General features: G+C 43.8%; 1 protein-coding gene across 4 annotated transcripts in view; it reads right to left on the bottom strand.

The window, feature by feature from the left end:
- MAPKBP1 (mitogen-activated protein kinase binding protein 1) overlaps positions 1 to 15,538 on the bottom strand; it is a 787,404-nt gene that overhangs the window by 283,519 nt on the left and 488,347 nt on the right. For all 4 annotated transcript variants that reach the window (XM_069638801.1, XM_069638804.1, XM_069638802.1 and 1 more), the window contains 3 exons: positions 10,864 to 11,010; positions 7,300 to 7,484; positions 4,473 to 4,564 (listed from right to left, as the gene is read on the bottom strand). In XM_069638801.1, the coding sequence (XP_069494902.1) occupies positions 4,473 to 4,564; positions 7,300 to 7,484; positions 10,864 to 11,010 (424 nt within the window). The remainder of the gene's footprint in view (positions 1 to 4,472; positions 4,565 to 7,299; positions 7,485 to 10,863; positions 11,011 to 15,538) is intronic.

Genomic DNA, 15,538 nt, shown 5'->3' with positions numbered 1-15,538 from the left:
ATTCTGGGGCGATTCGCGCAAGTCAGACCTCTGTAGATTCCCACAGGTGTCTTTTCGGAAATGCATGGGGTTCCCGGTTTTCCTTGGTGGCTTCGACAGCTTAGACCCAAATCTGTAGGTTGTCCACATGAGCAAAATCCTGCAAACTCTGCTCTGCAGAAAAACTTTGGGTTACCAGTGGTTTAGCCTTTTCCCTTTGTGCCCATGTATGTGCCCCCACACATGTGAGGTACCGTTTTTGTCAGGACATCTGTGCGAATGCGGTAAGGTAGGACATTTGTTGTGTTGGCCTGGTTTTCATAAGGTTTTGCGAACATTTGCTGCTGCACTTTGTCACACAACCATTTAATTTCCCAAATGTGACCTACATTTAGTCGCTGCTTTAGGCACTATACACTTTTGTAACTTGCACAAGTCACCTAGCCTTTAAAAAGGTCTGTGCTCTTTCAAAAAAATGTATGCGTACCCTTCCTCACCACATTCGTTTTCTTTACTTTCTTTACTTTTGCACCTTGAAACACTTGTATATAGGCGCATTATAAATGCCATATATCAGATCATATCATCCTAAGCAAGTCTGTTTAGGACATACGCATAAAAACCTGTGCACCATGGCTTAATTTTTGGCTAGTGGTATTGCTTGTTTTGTCAAATTTTATGAAAAATGTGTGATTTTTTAACTGGAAGAGTCGGGGAAATGTAGCGGGGCATTGCTTTTCTCAAAATTCACAGAAGCCATTGCCGTACCGGGCCAACCATGTCCACCACCGACCTTTTTTTCTGTCATTTTCCTGATTTTTCCCTAAACTATGGAATATTTCCCTACGTTGTTGCCTGACATGCGCAAAATACCCCCTCCTAATCTTGAACTAATCTTGAATTTTTGTTCACTTTTCAGAAATGTATTCCTTTGCGTCTTCCCATTCAGCTTTACTACCCTCCTCTTCCATTCCGTCCATGCATGTCCTAGTGGGAAAAATAGGGCAAAATCACCTACCTCTCAAAACGGCTGGTAACCATATCAAAAAATGCTTTTTTTTTGTTTCCACTCAACCTGTTCTTGAAGCCTGGAAGATGGTGAATTCACCATAGCAAACGATTTGTTCCTAGCTCTTACAAGGAGAAAACCACAAGCTTCTTTGTACATCATTTTATTGGCATTTTCTGAAAAAACCTGAAATGTTCTCCCTTTTTGGTTATTTTCTCTCACCCCCCCACAGCAAACTAGGATTCCTTGGTGGCGTTATGACCGCCTACATGTGGGGGGAAAAAAGGGCAAAATTCGGCAGGGATCTCTCATGTAACAAAAGTTACAAGATATTGAATGGCGATATACTGAAATGACCAAAAAAAGGCCTTGGCACTGGGAGGCGGGGGGGGGGGAAGAGATCCTTGGCAGTTAAGGGGTCAAAGCCTCAAAATGGGCCTCCTTTGATAGAATGTCGATGACGGCTAGAATGTAGCAGAAAGTATGGTTGTCTTCGCGGAACTGGCTCAAATCCATATCATCTGCCTGCCATCGATGGTCGACGTCAGATACGACAGTCATTCGCTGTTTAAAATGTTTGCGGGCTGGCATGTGTAGCGTGTAGTCCTCCCCTGAAAGCCACGTCTTGACCGCTCCCCATGACACCACCTCACCCTCGGTTCGCAGTTTACAGAACTGTCCTTCAACCCCGACATAACTACCAACACATCCATCATAATATATTGGACAGCTTCAGGCTAGACATGTTCACCCACAACTGCTCAACATAAAGACGCAACCACATTTTATAAACAGATTTTTATTGACCTTAAAACATGCATTTTTATTCAAAATGTATTCACATTAAAATACTAGAACAATCGGTCCTTCTATAGGCTCCGTATTACACGCGATTACTGCACAGATACATTGCATGCCACTGCCCCGGTAAGCAAACATGTCGACATTCCATTAGGCGTTCAATTAGATATCCTTTATCCCCACCCACTTAGAAACTGTTTTCTGAATGAGTTTTATAACAGCGGTCAGGCACACGCGTCTAAATGGTTTAATTTTTAAAAGGTGGTTATTCGCTGATTCTATACCCCATTAGGTTTTAGACACGCACTGTTGAGTCTCTACACCAATCCTCATCTGCGTCACCGGCTGAGTGAATTGCGGAAAATCTAAGACATTTAGGGCTCAACATGTAACATTTTATTTCCGTAGCACCATCTGTAAAAGTGTTTTAAACACGCCCCAGCCACTATGGCCGTAAATCCTTGAATGGCCTGAATATCAACGTGGGAGAGAGCCGGCGTGTCCGTTTTGGTTTCCATTAGCGACACAAATTCCTTACATAAGTGATTGTCAGCATCCACTGGGTTTTCAAGTTGGTTTGAGCAGCAAACACAATAACTATTGATAGTCTCTGGTACAGCTTGGCGCTGACCACCCCAGACCCTGTTTTTTTTTTTTGACAGTGCTTTACAATTTTTATTTTTACATAAATAAACATGAACATGAATAATCCAATAAACACACAGCCAATCAATTCAATGTAAATAAGCAACATATCACAACCAATTTAAAAATAATCATCAATGTACTAAAATTAGAACCGGTTGAAGAAGAAAAAAAAAAAAGGGAAAGAAAAAGAAAGGAAAAAAGAGCAAATGCAGGAAATAAGGACTAAGAATACTAATTGCATGAACCATACAACAAATTCAATAATAAAACAACCAATGCACATCCTATAGATGTCATACAACACAATAGTGTACAAGGATATGTATATATTGTCCCAGATCAAAGTTCTGCTTTACTCATAGGCATCAAGAAAGCAGCCCCAAATGTCCCAAAACTTGTCAATGTCATCAGTGAGATTGTAAATAGCTCTTTGATATGTCGAAATTGTAAGAAGCTCCTCCACCGAATCATCAATGTTGAAAGAATTACGCGATTTCCAGGACCCTGTTTTGTATCACGTCTCCGGGGGGTGGGAGGGCCTAGATCAGTCTCAGGCGTCATCACCGCCTGCAAAACCCTAGTTCCACAGTCCCCGTCATCAGAGCCCACATTGGCCACTGCTGGTTGCTCCAAAACCAAATCGTCGGCCCAAAAAATCTTTGGGCTCACAGTCGGCCATTAAATCCCGGGCATCTTCCATCCCATTATACACCATAAAACAATCAGATATATGACTATCATAACCCCCGGGCTACCGGGGGTATTTTCCAATCGTAACTGTAGCTGTTCATAATCGTAATTTCCGGATTAGTCCCTTGGAAAGCTGAAAGAGCGCCTCTGTTTCCCAGGCATACCACAAAAGCTATATATCCAGGTTGTAAACCCCTTCCCACATGCCATTATAGCCTTAGGGCCGTACCTTTAGATCAAAATTGATAAATATTTTTGGGATTTTTAAAATATATAACATTTATATAAAAATTATTGGGGTTCAATAAAACCTCTATCAAAAACTTTGGGGGGCTTATCAATTGGATACAAAACTTATAACTGCTTCCTATCACAGCAGAACCCCTCTAACGTCATCACCGCATCACTCTGCAAAACCCTAGATTCACAGTCCCCGTCTTCAGAGCTTACTTCGCTCGACCGATCAACGGTCGAGCGCTGCTCCTGTCTATATATAGATTTGATATCAAGTGAATATACATGTTATATACAAACGGATATAAATTAGGAAACACTTTATAGCCAATACACATTGGAGATAAAATCGATAAACATTTTTGATATCTTTATATCAAATTTATATTAAGTTTACATCAAAGCACATCAAAAGGGGGAGGACTAAGACTGGAAGGGGGGGGGGGCATGATCACCTGTCAAAATGTTGACTTGTGTAAAGGGGACTCAATCTACTAGTGTCTTTAAATTGCTTTTCAGCCAGTGCTCGGTGATGCTCCTTGAACTTACTTCCCAGACAAGATTTTCCCTGTGTGCTTAAGCAAAGGAAAAGACCGAGTACAATACCTCTCTTCCACCAGTAGATGGCCCTCTCAGACATGTTTAGAATCAGGTCAGATTTGAACATTTTGGAGTTTTGTTTTCTTACATCGAAGGAAAAATAATATTGAGCATACATTGTGCACCAATGAGACCGGCACCTGCATTGACCAGTTTTGATTTGGTCCAGATTTTCAATTTTAATGTTTAGATTTTTTGACTACAAGTTCGATTATATTGCACAAATTGAAAACAAACCTTTGGACGATTCTTTAGTTACATGGGCCATGCGTCTTCCAATGATTCCTGAGTCGAGTACACACCTGAGACGTGCCAGACACTTAAGCCCAGCACCACAATATTGCCGTGCAACACGTTAAAGTCCCACATCGATCATTTATCCCGCTTCAAGCAAATTTACAAAAAATAAAGATGATCACATGGATATTGGGGTGCAGAGGTTAAAAGGACATCAAAACATTTCAGTCTTGTAAAGGTGATGCTAGAGTAGGAACGTGCATTCTTCCCTTACCCGTCTCTGGCTTGGAATACTCGAGGCAAAGGATCTCGGACTCGTGCGCCTCGACCTTCAGAATCTCGCTCAGGCTCTGCAGCTCATGCACTCTGTGGGCACAAAGCAGCATTTAGGAAAGCAGGGAATCCGGACAAGTGAACTCGCTAGGCAGGCTTTGCCGCGCCACAGAGGCAATTCAAACTATCTGGATTTCAATGTCCTTATTAAGCCATGCACAAAGAAAACACGAAGGCAAGGGACTCAAGGTTTCTGGCTTCCACAACAAGGAGAGGATATCCACAAGAATCGAGACAGTCAACAGGCTGGTTTCTAGCAGTTAAATAGAAACTATTGGGAAGAGTTAACCTCACACAGAAGAGTGTTGCTTTAGATCAACGAATATCGGAGCTTACTCTGCATAAAAGGTACAAGGAAATTGCAGTAATGGATGCTAGTTCCGGGTGCATCTCTACCAAGTCAGGGTACTATACTCTTAATACATGGATACATGTGCAATTGAACAGGCCTGCGAACTCTGTGGGTTTAGCACAGAAACTGTCTTAATACTATACTTGGGTGTCTGGGGAAGCGAGTGGAGCCTCCAGCGTTACCAGCTCACAAGATGGCTAGTCCCAGCAACTCCGCCCATGCTTAAGTGATTAGCTACAAACAGACCGCTAGTGGCCCATCACAGGAGTGTGGACGACGCTGCAGCGCATGGTGCACAACACCTTCCATTATCTGGTGTCCTGCAACAGATTTAGAATCTACTCACGCCACAGGCAGCGCCGACTACTGTGCTTCAGACTAGATCCTGCCCAAGAGCTTCACGCTAAACGCCAAAGCCATTGCATTCAGACAGTGCCCACTGCGACGCTAAAGCAGCTGGGAATATCACACCAGAGGCCTGGTGCACAATTTTCACCCACCACCCTCCACTTCACCGCTTGGCCTGCAGGCAGTGTCCTCTTCCTCCTAGGTGAGAAGAGAAAGCTTCTCGCTGGTGCCTAGGTTTGGAATCCTTGCACCATCTTGCAAGTTGCTGGTTAGGAAGGGTGCTTGCAGCAGCATTGTCTGATATATTTATTGAGAGCCCTAAACATTAATAATTGTTTGGTGAATGGCTAAGTTGTGTTTAATGAACGAAAACACATTTTCTTTTGATCTTGCACTTTCTTGGTCAGTCTCACACGTTGCAAACTTGTTTTTAATGCAAACTACTACAGACCAGTTTCACAGGACCTGTCCACACCACACTACAGTGCACAGTTTTTGGTATTTTATTTTTGCATGTGGACTGGGAAGATGGGTGGAGTCTTGTGCGGCTTTGGGCGTGGCATCGGTATGTAAATATCAGGACTTTTGATTTTGAAATGTAGGCAGGTCTGAGCTGCAGGTGGACCCGAGATTCATGCTCGTTACCCTACATCTTGGTCACCAGCAGTGCAGGGTGTGATCACTTCAGACGCAAACAGGATTTCATCCAGGAGTGACGATTTCTACAATGGATTCACTGAAAATCTGCACAGAAATGTTTGTTAAATCTTTAAGTCTTCCATGCCCACAGTGCCTTAATTCACAAAACATTTCGTAGGCTATTGCAAGCGCACCGCAATTTCGGGGATGTACACTGCTGAAAAGGCTTCTTCCCCCTACCCAAAGAATATAAAAACCAACGAGCACCATCCTTCACTGTGGGCTGGCGGAGGAGGAGGAGGAGGAGGAGGAACAGTACTCCACTCTCTCTGGGCAATTGCCAATGCCAGCAACATCACGGACAGCAGGCACGAGTAGAGACCCAAGCAGAACACATGGGAGTTGGCATGGTAGCTGCCACATTCTCAGGCATGAGGTTCCTACAGGGCAACCTCAAAATGTGTTGTGGAGAACATGTGTAGGTAGTGGAACAAGGGGAGTTTTTTTATTGCAGTTCTCCTTTAAGCAGCAAATGCATCATCCTTCGAGATGAGCAATATCTGCTGCTGCATGTAATCAGACCAGAAGGGCAGAGCCTGTTTTCTGGACGATCATTACACCTGAAAGACCCCATTGTGCCCATTTTTTAATGCTACAAAGAATCTATTGCCCTGCAACCAAGTACAGAGCTAATAATCCCAGCTGTCAAAGGGGAGTGTCCTTGAAAAGCCCAGCATTTCATGTCACAGCAAACGCTAGGAACTTTCATTAGAACCCGGCACTAGGTAACAAGCCCATCAGGTGGGTAGAAACCTACAATCTCAGCCCACGTTCTAAACCGCCCCATGGCTGGTTCCCCCAGCGTCACTTTTTTTACATTTATCAAACCACCTCCCCAACCCCACTTACCAGTTTGGTGCAGCAGCACACAGGTTGCCTGCGCAGCTTCCCAGCTTCTCTAGCCGCTATGGACAGGGAAGAGGGACTCCATATGGTGGCCATTTTAGCACAGTATTTTGGTAACCCCTAGGGGAGGAGGTGGATGGATATGGCGTTAAGCCCATGTTTCCAAGGGGTGGAATGGGGGTTAACAGCCCGGAGCCCTCGTTAATGGCCCTCACTTCGTTTGGACCGTTAAGTTGGGCTGCCGGCCGTCAACCCATCCCCCCCTCCCCGTACCAGCCCTTGGCACAGGGGCTTAACGCCACATTATATGCTCAGGCGGCACCCATTCAACAAAGGCATAGATGCAGCATTCGGCCTCAGATTTAGTAGAGTTTCACATTCACGTGTCATGAAAGTATGGCAGCTTTGTGGACGAGTTGGGGTATCCCTCACATTACAGCAACACCTTCCAAAAGTCTGTTAAACCATGTCAATGGCCTCATGGAAAGAAGATGGCTTCCCTTAACGGAAGATTGGCCTTTACCTCAGAGTGCCGGTCCTGTCGCCGGAGGCTAGATGTTGCCCATTGGGGCTCACGCACAAAGTTCGAATCCCAACCTTGGTGTCCAATGTCTGATTATCGACCTTGTCGTTCACCACGGCAGAGTTGTAGTCCATGTCTAGCAGAGCCTGAGTATTATTGTCCACATGAATAATTTTCATGAGGTCCTGTAGAGGGAAGAAACATGAATGGCAGAGAGAAGAGCATGAATAGGAGGGAATGGATGGACAGACGATGGTAAAAAAACGAAAATGTGATAAAGGTCACCAAAGGAGAAAGGCTCAAATTGTGAAAAGGCAGGTATTGAAAGAGAGATCAAGGGAACGTTCTAAATTAAAGAAGAAAGTCTATGTACTAGCAGGACGGTCTAGATGGAGGTCATTCGGGGAAAGTCGTAGGGCCATAGTTATTTTAGGATTTCATAAGTAAAACTAAGAAGGAATTCACCCTTCAGTTTTTTCGTGTCAAAAAAGTGAACATCTTTAATGCCATCTTGCATGTGCTGGTTCTATCACAGCTCAGGACCACTCAAATCCCTGAGGAACTAAAAGCTCCAATTCCCGGACCAACAGGAAAGTCTGCGCCCTTCAGGTTTAGTCCTGTTAAAGATGTGCTACCGCTGCTCTTTACACGAACATTGTTACCGATGAAGTATGGACTATTCCCTAAAGAGTTGAGGGAGTGCAATGAAGAAGCAAACACGTTGCAGAGGAAGGAAGCAGTTAAGCCGTAAATCCTTCGTAAACCATGTGATGGAGGGAGACAGTGCCCACACAAAGTATAGGCAATAGAAGGCCGAAGTTAATTTACAAGGTTAGAGGCAAAGTGCACTGAATTCTATGGGCAATTATTGAAAAAACAGGGATGGCGCAGGGATGAAGAGGATGGTGGCCAATACGCATTAGATGGGGAAGCTATAAGCGTGCAGCTTTCCAAGAAGGTATGATCCAGAAAAGGTAAGCATAAGAGCTAAGGATATTCAAGAAAGGTGGTGGTGGATCTGGGGGCGGGGGGTAGGTGGGAGAGACACAGGGTCTGAAGCATTCGGTGCACAAATTACATTTGAAGAGCTTCGAGTGAGGTAGGAGGATAAACAAAAGATGGAGCCATGGTACGAGGAAGGAGAGGAAACCAAGTCAAGCAGTGAGGGCCAGTTCCTGTTGGTCCGGGAATTGGAGCTTTTAGTTCCTCAGGGATTTGCAGTGGTTCTGAGCTGTGATGGAACCAGCGCCTGCAAGATGGCATTAAAGGCGTTCAGTTTTTTCCTGTCAAAGTGAAGGGTGCATTCCTTCTTAGTCTTACTTATGAAATCCTACATCGGCTATGGCCCTCCGGCTTTCCCAAAAGGACCTCAAACTACATTGTGATTCTTTTAAGTTGTGCACTCGACACCCAATAGCAAGTCAATATAGTATTGCGTTTATTAAACACTAAGTTTGTCCTTTTACACAACTTACGAGATGACAAAATACTAATCTCTTTCTAGAGGAGTGTCAACTGAATGAACAATACGGGTTTGATGTTTGAATGTGCTTTAAATAAAGCATGAGGCATATGGAGCTGGGCATTGGGTAATGATCTATGCATCGAACATGGGTATATTGGGTGTTTTGCAAGTCGCATAGAGTGACACAGGGTTAAAAAGAAAAAAAAAGTAGTCTAACCTTACAGTGCAGTTTCTCTCTTCTGGTTCCAAAGGTAACATTCCCACCTCAAATGGTCGCATTATAGATCACAGCATTCTCTTCAGAATCCCTAGCCAGGTGTTTAACGTCCGCTATAGGCTTATCTTAATGCACACAATTACATTTATGGTATTTGGCAGTCATCACGGATGCACTTGACAGAGCAAGAAATGAAATGGCAAAACACAGAAGTCTAGAAACTATGCCCGATTTGCCAATTAAAATATCTGTGATGGGAGAGTGCTTGTGGTTCTTTTAATTTTCCTTATTCATATTTTATTGCAAATCATCCCATTAACTTGGCTGACAGTTTAACTTGCCATTAAAAAAAAAACACTTCACCAAACCATCTTTATATATAAAGCTGAATGTGTGCGTTTGTCCGGCTATACAAATTCATACTGTTGAACCCACGTCTACCAAGGTTTGCATAGATTCCTCTTTTCTCTGGGGCAAGATCGTAGTCTATGTTTGGGTGAAAAAATCCTATATGCAAAAAGAAATTTGGATGTGTGTGTATGTTTGTCCGGCTATACAAACTGCACCGTTGAACCCACTGCTACCAAACTTTGCATAGATTCCTCATTTGTCTGGGGCAAGATTACAGTCTATGTTTGGATGCAAATAATTCACGCCGTAGACACCCTCATTTACTGATGCTCCCCCTGATTCACTACAGTAGGTACTAGAAGGAGGCAGCATTTGGAAAAGTGCCTGAAGCAAAAAGTTTGATATGTGGGTTATTCCTTTAAAAGGAATTACTACTTTATACAGTTCGAAAGTGTATATTAAAGCATTTTTAAAGGGAATTCACAAAAAGAATTACATTTTTATCACAGCACTCCAAATATGGGAAATGGCAAGGTTACAGTTTACTTAAGTTCATTCACGAGAAGAGCACAATCAATCTCAGACATTTTCTCAAATGTGCTGAAGCCATTAAGTGACTGAAACATGCCTCACAAAAAAACGAACATCACTTGGAAAAGCTCCACATGATGCAAAGCAAAAATCAATCTCAAGAGCTTCTGAAACACAAACAGCATCAAGACTTGCTTACATGAGGACAAGAGCAACATCCTCCAGGGCACATGAGACACCAGAACAAACTGATGCAAGACTTGCCGACAAGAGCAATATTCACCAGGGCACATGAGACATCACTCAATCAGGACAAGGGCAACGCTTGGTACCCCAGTTAGTTGACGATAATATAACAGTCACAATAAAAACTAGCAAGAGCATTGACTCTTAATCAGAGGGTAAAACTTTCTCCAAATAAATGGAAACTATAGCCAACTATCATTGAACACAAGAAGCAACATTCAGTAAGCAAGTAATAAATCAAAAAGGTATTTGCACTAAACAACCCTCTCAGGCTCAATTAGAGGGATGGTATTCAGAGACAAAATCTTGGCCAGGACTACTAAAATATGCCTTAATCTAATGTCCACAATAATCATTTAAAATAATTGTATGCTAAAATGTATTATACTATCGCAGACAATTGCCGTCAGTGCTGTCATTCAATTTTTCTAAATATTTGTTAGTTGAAACTAAATTGATTTCCTATATAAAGCATTTGGTATGAAACAAGTCAGGCAAGAAAATTGGACGATTTGAAATCCAGTCCAAAAATGAAAGAAATCATAGCAACTATTAAACATTGAATGACATTGTGTAAAACCACAAGCAATTTCCCATTTCAAATATAATTGAATTGCTTGAAGGTCTAGAAGTTCCATATCCAAATATGAGTGAGGTGTACACAGCCATTGCTGGTTTTCTGGACTTTGGCTCAACTGAACAGTCCCCCCCCCCCTCCACAAACAGGAATTCAATGCTCCGATCCAAAACTCACACTGCTCAGAATGTTGCGGTGCATGGTGGTGCAGTGCATGTTGGAGGTCTCTGTATTCCAGATGCGGATCGTGTTGTCCGAGGAGCAGGTGATGAAGGAGTTCGGGGGTAGGCAGGATTTGTTGCTGTCCTTGATCTCGGGGTAAGTCTGCAGCAAAAAAATGAAAGGGCAGCAGAGAATAAACCTTGTGTGGAGGGTGTTGGCACAACCGGCTTCCTGGCAATAAAACAAACTATACCCTGGGGCATTTCTTAAAGTGAGTCATGGCATGGGCACACTCACCCAGACAATCCTGCACAAATAACTGCGGCATGAAGGAGGTCCAGAGGATTACCCCCCCACCCCCGCCCCCACACTCCCCAAATAAGTGAGCTCCAGCCCTTGCATCACTGTGCGGGTGGTGGCACTAGAGACCCCTTTGCACATCCCATCCACCACCTCCAGAGACGTGCAGGGGGCAGTCACAAGACACTGGTGCCTCCTACTCACTCAACACAGGCTCGCCTTTGGACTCTCCCATCTGCAGTGCAATCTTGTACATGGCAATGTTTCGGCCGCTGCACCCAGCAGCCGTTGTCGGACAGCCTAAGATGCCCCCCGGAATGAGGTCATTAAAAGTTCCAAAAGGCAGTCCAGATGGCAGTGAAAAGTGTGCTAATAGCGCTACGGGCCTATTTGAGCGATTGAATGGAAACATTTCATGTTGCTGCCACGCGACACCTGAGCACTACGGCCCTTGCTTTACACCGCCTCATTTCATAGCAGCTCCCAGCTGCCACATGCTGCTGCTCATGTCTGCACAGTCGCAGGACCACGAGCACCTGTCACTTAACTTAGTTGAGCTAAACAGGAGCAGAACTAGCAGGATTTTTACTGCTTAAAAGAAAGACTGCTTTTTGTGGAAAGACCGAGGTAGGTTAGAACATGGAGGAATGCTGTGTCATAACAGGGTGCTAGGAAAAATCTATATTTCAGACCATTTGATGCGACTGTGAAGTGATCTACCAGCTGCCACGACTGAGGTTTCTGAAACCCTCCGATGGGGGAATCAAAGCTGCCCTCATTGCACTCGTTTACTCTCTATTGAAAGGGATGGGTCTGTAGACGTGCCAAAAGATCCCCTGCAGGAGGGGCTCTGTTTGAACACATCAAAAGACCACTTCAGCAATCCATGAAAAACACTAGAAAGCTGTGAAAACAGTGGTTAACATTAATCAGTCTCTTCCAGGGCCCAGACATGATACTAGGACTATTCATTCCCAAGCCTTTAAACTGATCAATTTTTCCTAAACCATACCCAACTTCCAAACAAAAACATTTTTTACAGCGCTTGGTATTTCTCGGATATTCGCCTGAAAAGTACTTTGAAATGTACTTGGTGTTTTGTCGAGTGCATTATGTTGCAGGATTGGAGATGGCATGAGGGCAGGAAGTACTAAAGGGTAGGAGAGAAAGAAGGACCAGTCTGTTTTAGTTATATCCCCAGTTGCTTAAGTACAAAAGGGCTTAAATACCCTGACATCTGCAAACTTGTATAACTGAATGTACATGTGGATGCTGGCCACTGTGCCCCCGCCCACATTGTGGCCCTCGCCCCACCCCTGCATTGTCGGATATTTAAAGCATTTAAATTCTCGTGTAACCCGGTCAACTGCACTGTTATTATCTTGTATGTCTATTTTCTGTTGTAATCTCCTCTAAGTCTCCGGCGCCCAGTTACCTCACGGTTCGGCACGAGGTACAAATAAAGAAACTAAACTTAGTAACGCGCCAAAATTGCCCTAAGGCTGCACGGCACACACAAAACAAACAAGACAAGGACACTCAGAGTGAACAATGAGGATTGGAGATCAGCGAAAAGGAGACAGCTTAGTCGATGCCCTGAACTTTGTGATCTTGTTCCTAGGTGGGAGAGCGGGGCAAATAGTTTGAGTGTTTGTGCACAAATTGAACGGTTATTTCCTCCATGGCCTCTTAAATCCTTCTGGTCGCAATCCCTTGCCCACTGCCAATCTAATGTTTCTGGTCGGCCACCCATCACAAGGAGCGGCTCAGTCTTCTGGCCAGTAACTTCACTGTAGATGGTTTCTTTTCACAGTAGCATTTCAGTTTTGAGAACAAGCGTCAAAACACACAGTGGTGGCAAAACTGGTCCAAAGCAGGGTTGGCCACTGGTGCCAAAACTACAGCACTACAGAAATATAGAGGGTGAACAAGTTAAATACTGAAGTTCCAACAAAGGGCCCGGTCACAGTCCATCGGTTTCGTGGTAACAGGGCCAGTCCCAGAAGGGGAAAGTAACAGGTTATGGCCATCACCCCTCTCCCCCCCATCCCACAAAGGGTAAGAATAGTTTAATTTGTATTTATTTTTTCAAGGAGATGGGTTCTGCGCGAGACCATTCTATCAAAGAAAAGGGGAGAAGAAAAAAAAAAAAAAAAGCCTGCCGCCATAGCTTCGATTTACATGATGGCAGCCGTGGGAGGGAGGAGCTGCCAGACCGGAGCACAAAGCTCCGGTCCAGCAGATAAGTGTGGAGGGAGGGGCATGGGGGAAAGGGTATTTAATATTTTTTGAGGGAGGGTGGGGAAATTGGGAGAGGCTCCCTGTTGCTTTCCCACAAGCAACATGGTGCTACCGTGGGAAAGTGTCTTGGGTGGGTGGAAGCAGCAGGCGGTACACTGTATTCTCGCTTGCTGTTCCAGCCACCTCATTGGCGGAGCACCCTTCCCCGGGTGCAAATGGTCCATTGCAAATTGTGTACATTGAATGTTGGCGAATGATTTCCTTGTAGTTGTAGACTCATCTGGGCATTGCCTGAGGAGAAGTTACGGGGTTCCACATCTACTGCATTTTTAAAGACGGAGATAAACTGAGTTCTGATTATTCGGTTAACCTGGATTAGGGCAGGGACGTCATTGGAGGGTCCCATCTATGACCCCTGGGGTCTCCCTTGGTACCTAACATTTTATGTTTTAAACTATTTTTTTTAATGGAAGCACCTGGGCTCTGGCCAGCACCACGTGGCTCTTTGTTTCCAGAGTAGCTGGCATTCTTGTTCAGGTTTCTTTTACAAAATAAAAATGATTAAAAAATAATTTTCTCAAGTGCAGTAATAGCATGTTTTTTTCTGCCGTGGTCTCCGTTACGATCACCAGAAGACATTCCATCTCGGTGTCCTCGGTCACTTGACAAAATCCTTGTGCCTAAAAGCTTGTGTACAGTGTAGAAATGTTTAACCATAGCACATAAAGTGGTCCTTGATTTCATTGTGTCACAATAAATGCGTTGTTGCAACGTATCCATCTTTCCTATCTCCCTGGCATGCTGTTCAGTACGTTTGTTTGCATGTATGAGGTAACGCGTGCCCAGAGTACGGGATGACGTGCGAGTGCGCTGCTTCGCCAGCACTACTCTATTACAGTTATGAACCCTCCGAATGGTATGTACTTTGCCAACCTCTGAAGCCTGAACAGTAGATCCGCGCAGCCTTGAAATGTGGCCAACTCTGCACCTTGAAATGGCCGGCTGTTGAATCACCGTTCCCAGTTTAATGGTATCCACTACTTAGCGTTATTTGCTTTCTGACTGACAGACGTGTAATTGTTCATTTTACTATAGATTGCAAGCTAGCTATGGCTGGTAAGATAGCTCAGTGGGTTGAGCACTCACTGCTGCGATTAGTGTGTGATCTGCAGGTTTGAATCTCGGCATGGCCAACTCAGCCTTTCATCCTTCTGAGGTTAATAAAGCAGTACCAACACAGGTTGGGTGTTATTGTATGTATATTTGTTCTGTTTAAAAGCGCAAGTGCTATATAACAAATGTATACAGTGTTTACATCGAATCCTATATATTGAAATACCCATATATTGAATCTTATCTTGAAAACCTTTATAGTGAAAGTATTTAGGGTGGGGTAAAGGGTTACATCTTTTGGGGGAAACAGTCAGGATGGGTTTTTAGGGGTGGGAAACAAGGGTTTTGGGGGACGACACCGCCTTAATAAAAATTTCACAAAATTAAATGTATTCACTATAAAAGTTTAAGATAAAAGATTTGATATATGGGTATTTCAATATATGGATTAGCTACAAAGACTTGTAACCTATAACACATTTGGCCTTGTACATTTGCTTGCATTCACAGTCATTTAGTAATATGGGCCTATACACACTGATATTAACGATAGTGATCTATTCTATGAAATGCATCACATTACAGTGCCATCATAACCATATTTTTCATAGTGTACTTGGGAACAATGCTATGTGATGCCACTTCATGTTTTGTCAAGGGGTGAAAGGTCATGTTCCATCACTTCCCGTGAAGTCCCTTCAGGGTGGGGCAAATTACCACTTCCTGTGATGTCACTGTACAGGGGCCAAAGAATTACATGATTGGACTCCGTTCAAGACAGAGTTAAGCAAGATGTTTGATCAACACACTTTATCCCAGAGTGCCAATGTATAGGGCTTTGGGCCTGAATCGTGGTTGGCCAGAGGCAAAAAGGGCGTCTTTTATAGAGGGTTATGGGAATAATTACAATAGTGGACAGACCAACTTCCTGTGAGGAATTAATTTCTTTGGCAATGCAATTGCGTGATAGGTTGGTAGACAGAAGAACTGAGGGTAGACAGGGATATACCGATGGTAGAACTTGGGTAAGAAATGA

This window comes from Ambystoma mexicanum, chromosome 14, assembly GCF_040938575.1.
Source record: "Ambystoma mexicanum isolate Mex_15411 chromosome 14, UKY_AmexF1_1, whole genome shotgun sequence".
Taxonomy (NCBI): domain Eukaryota; kingdom Metazoa; phylum Chordata; class Amphibia; order Caudata; family Ambystomatidae; genus Ambystoma; species Ambystoma mexicanum.
The sequence above is the reverse complement of the archived record's forward strand: the minus strand, read 5'-3'. Positions and strand labels throughout refer to the sequence as shown.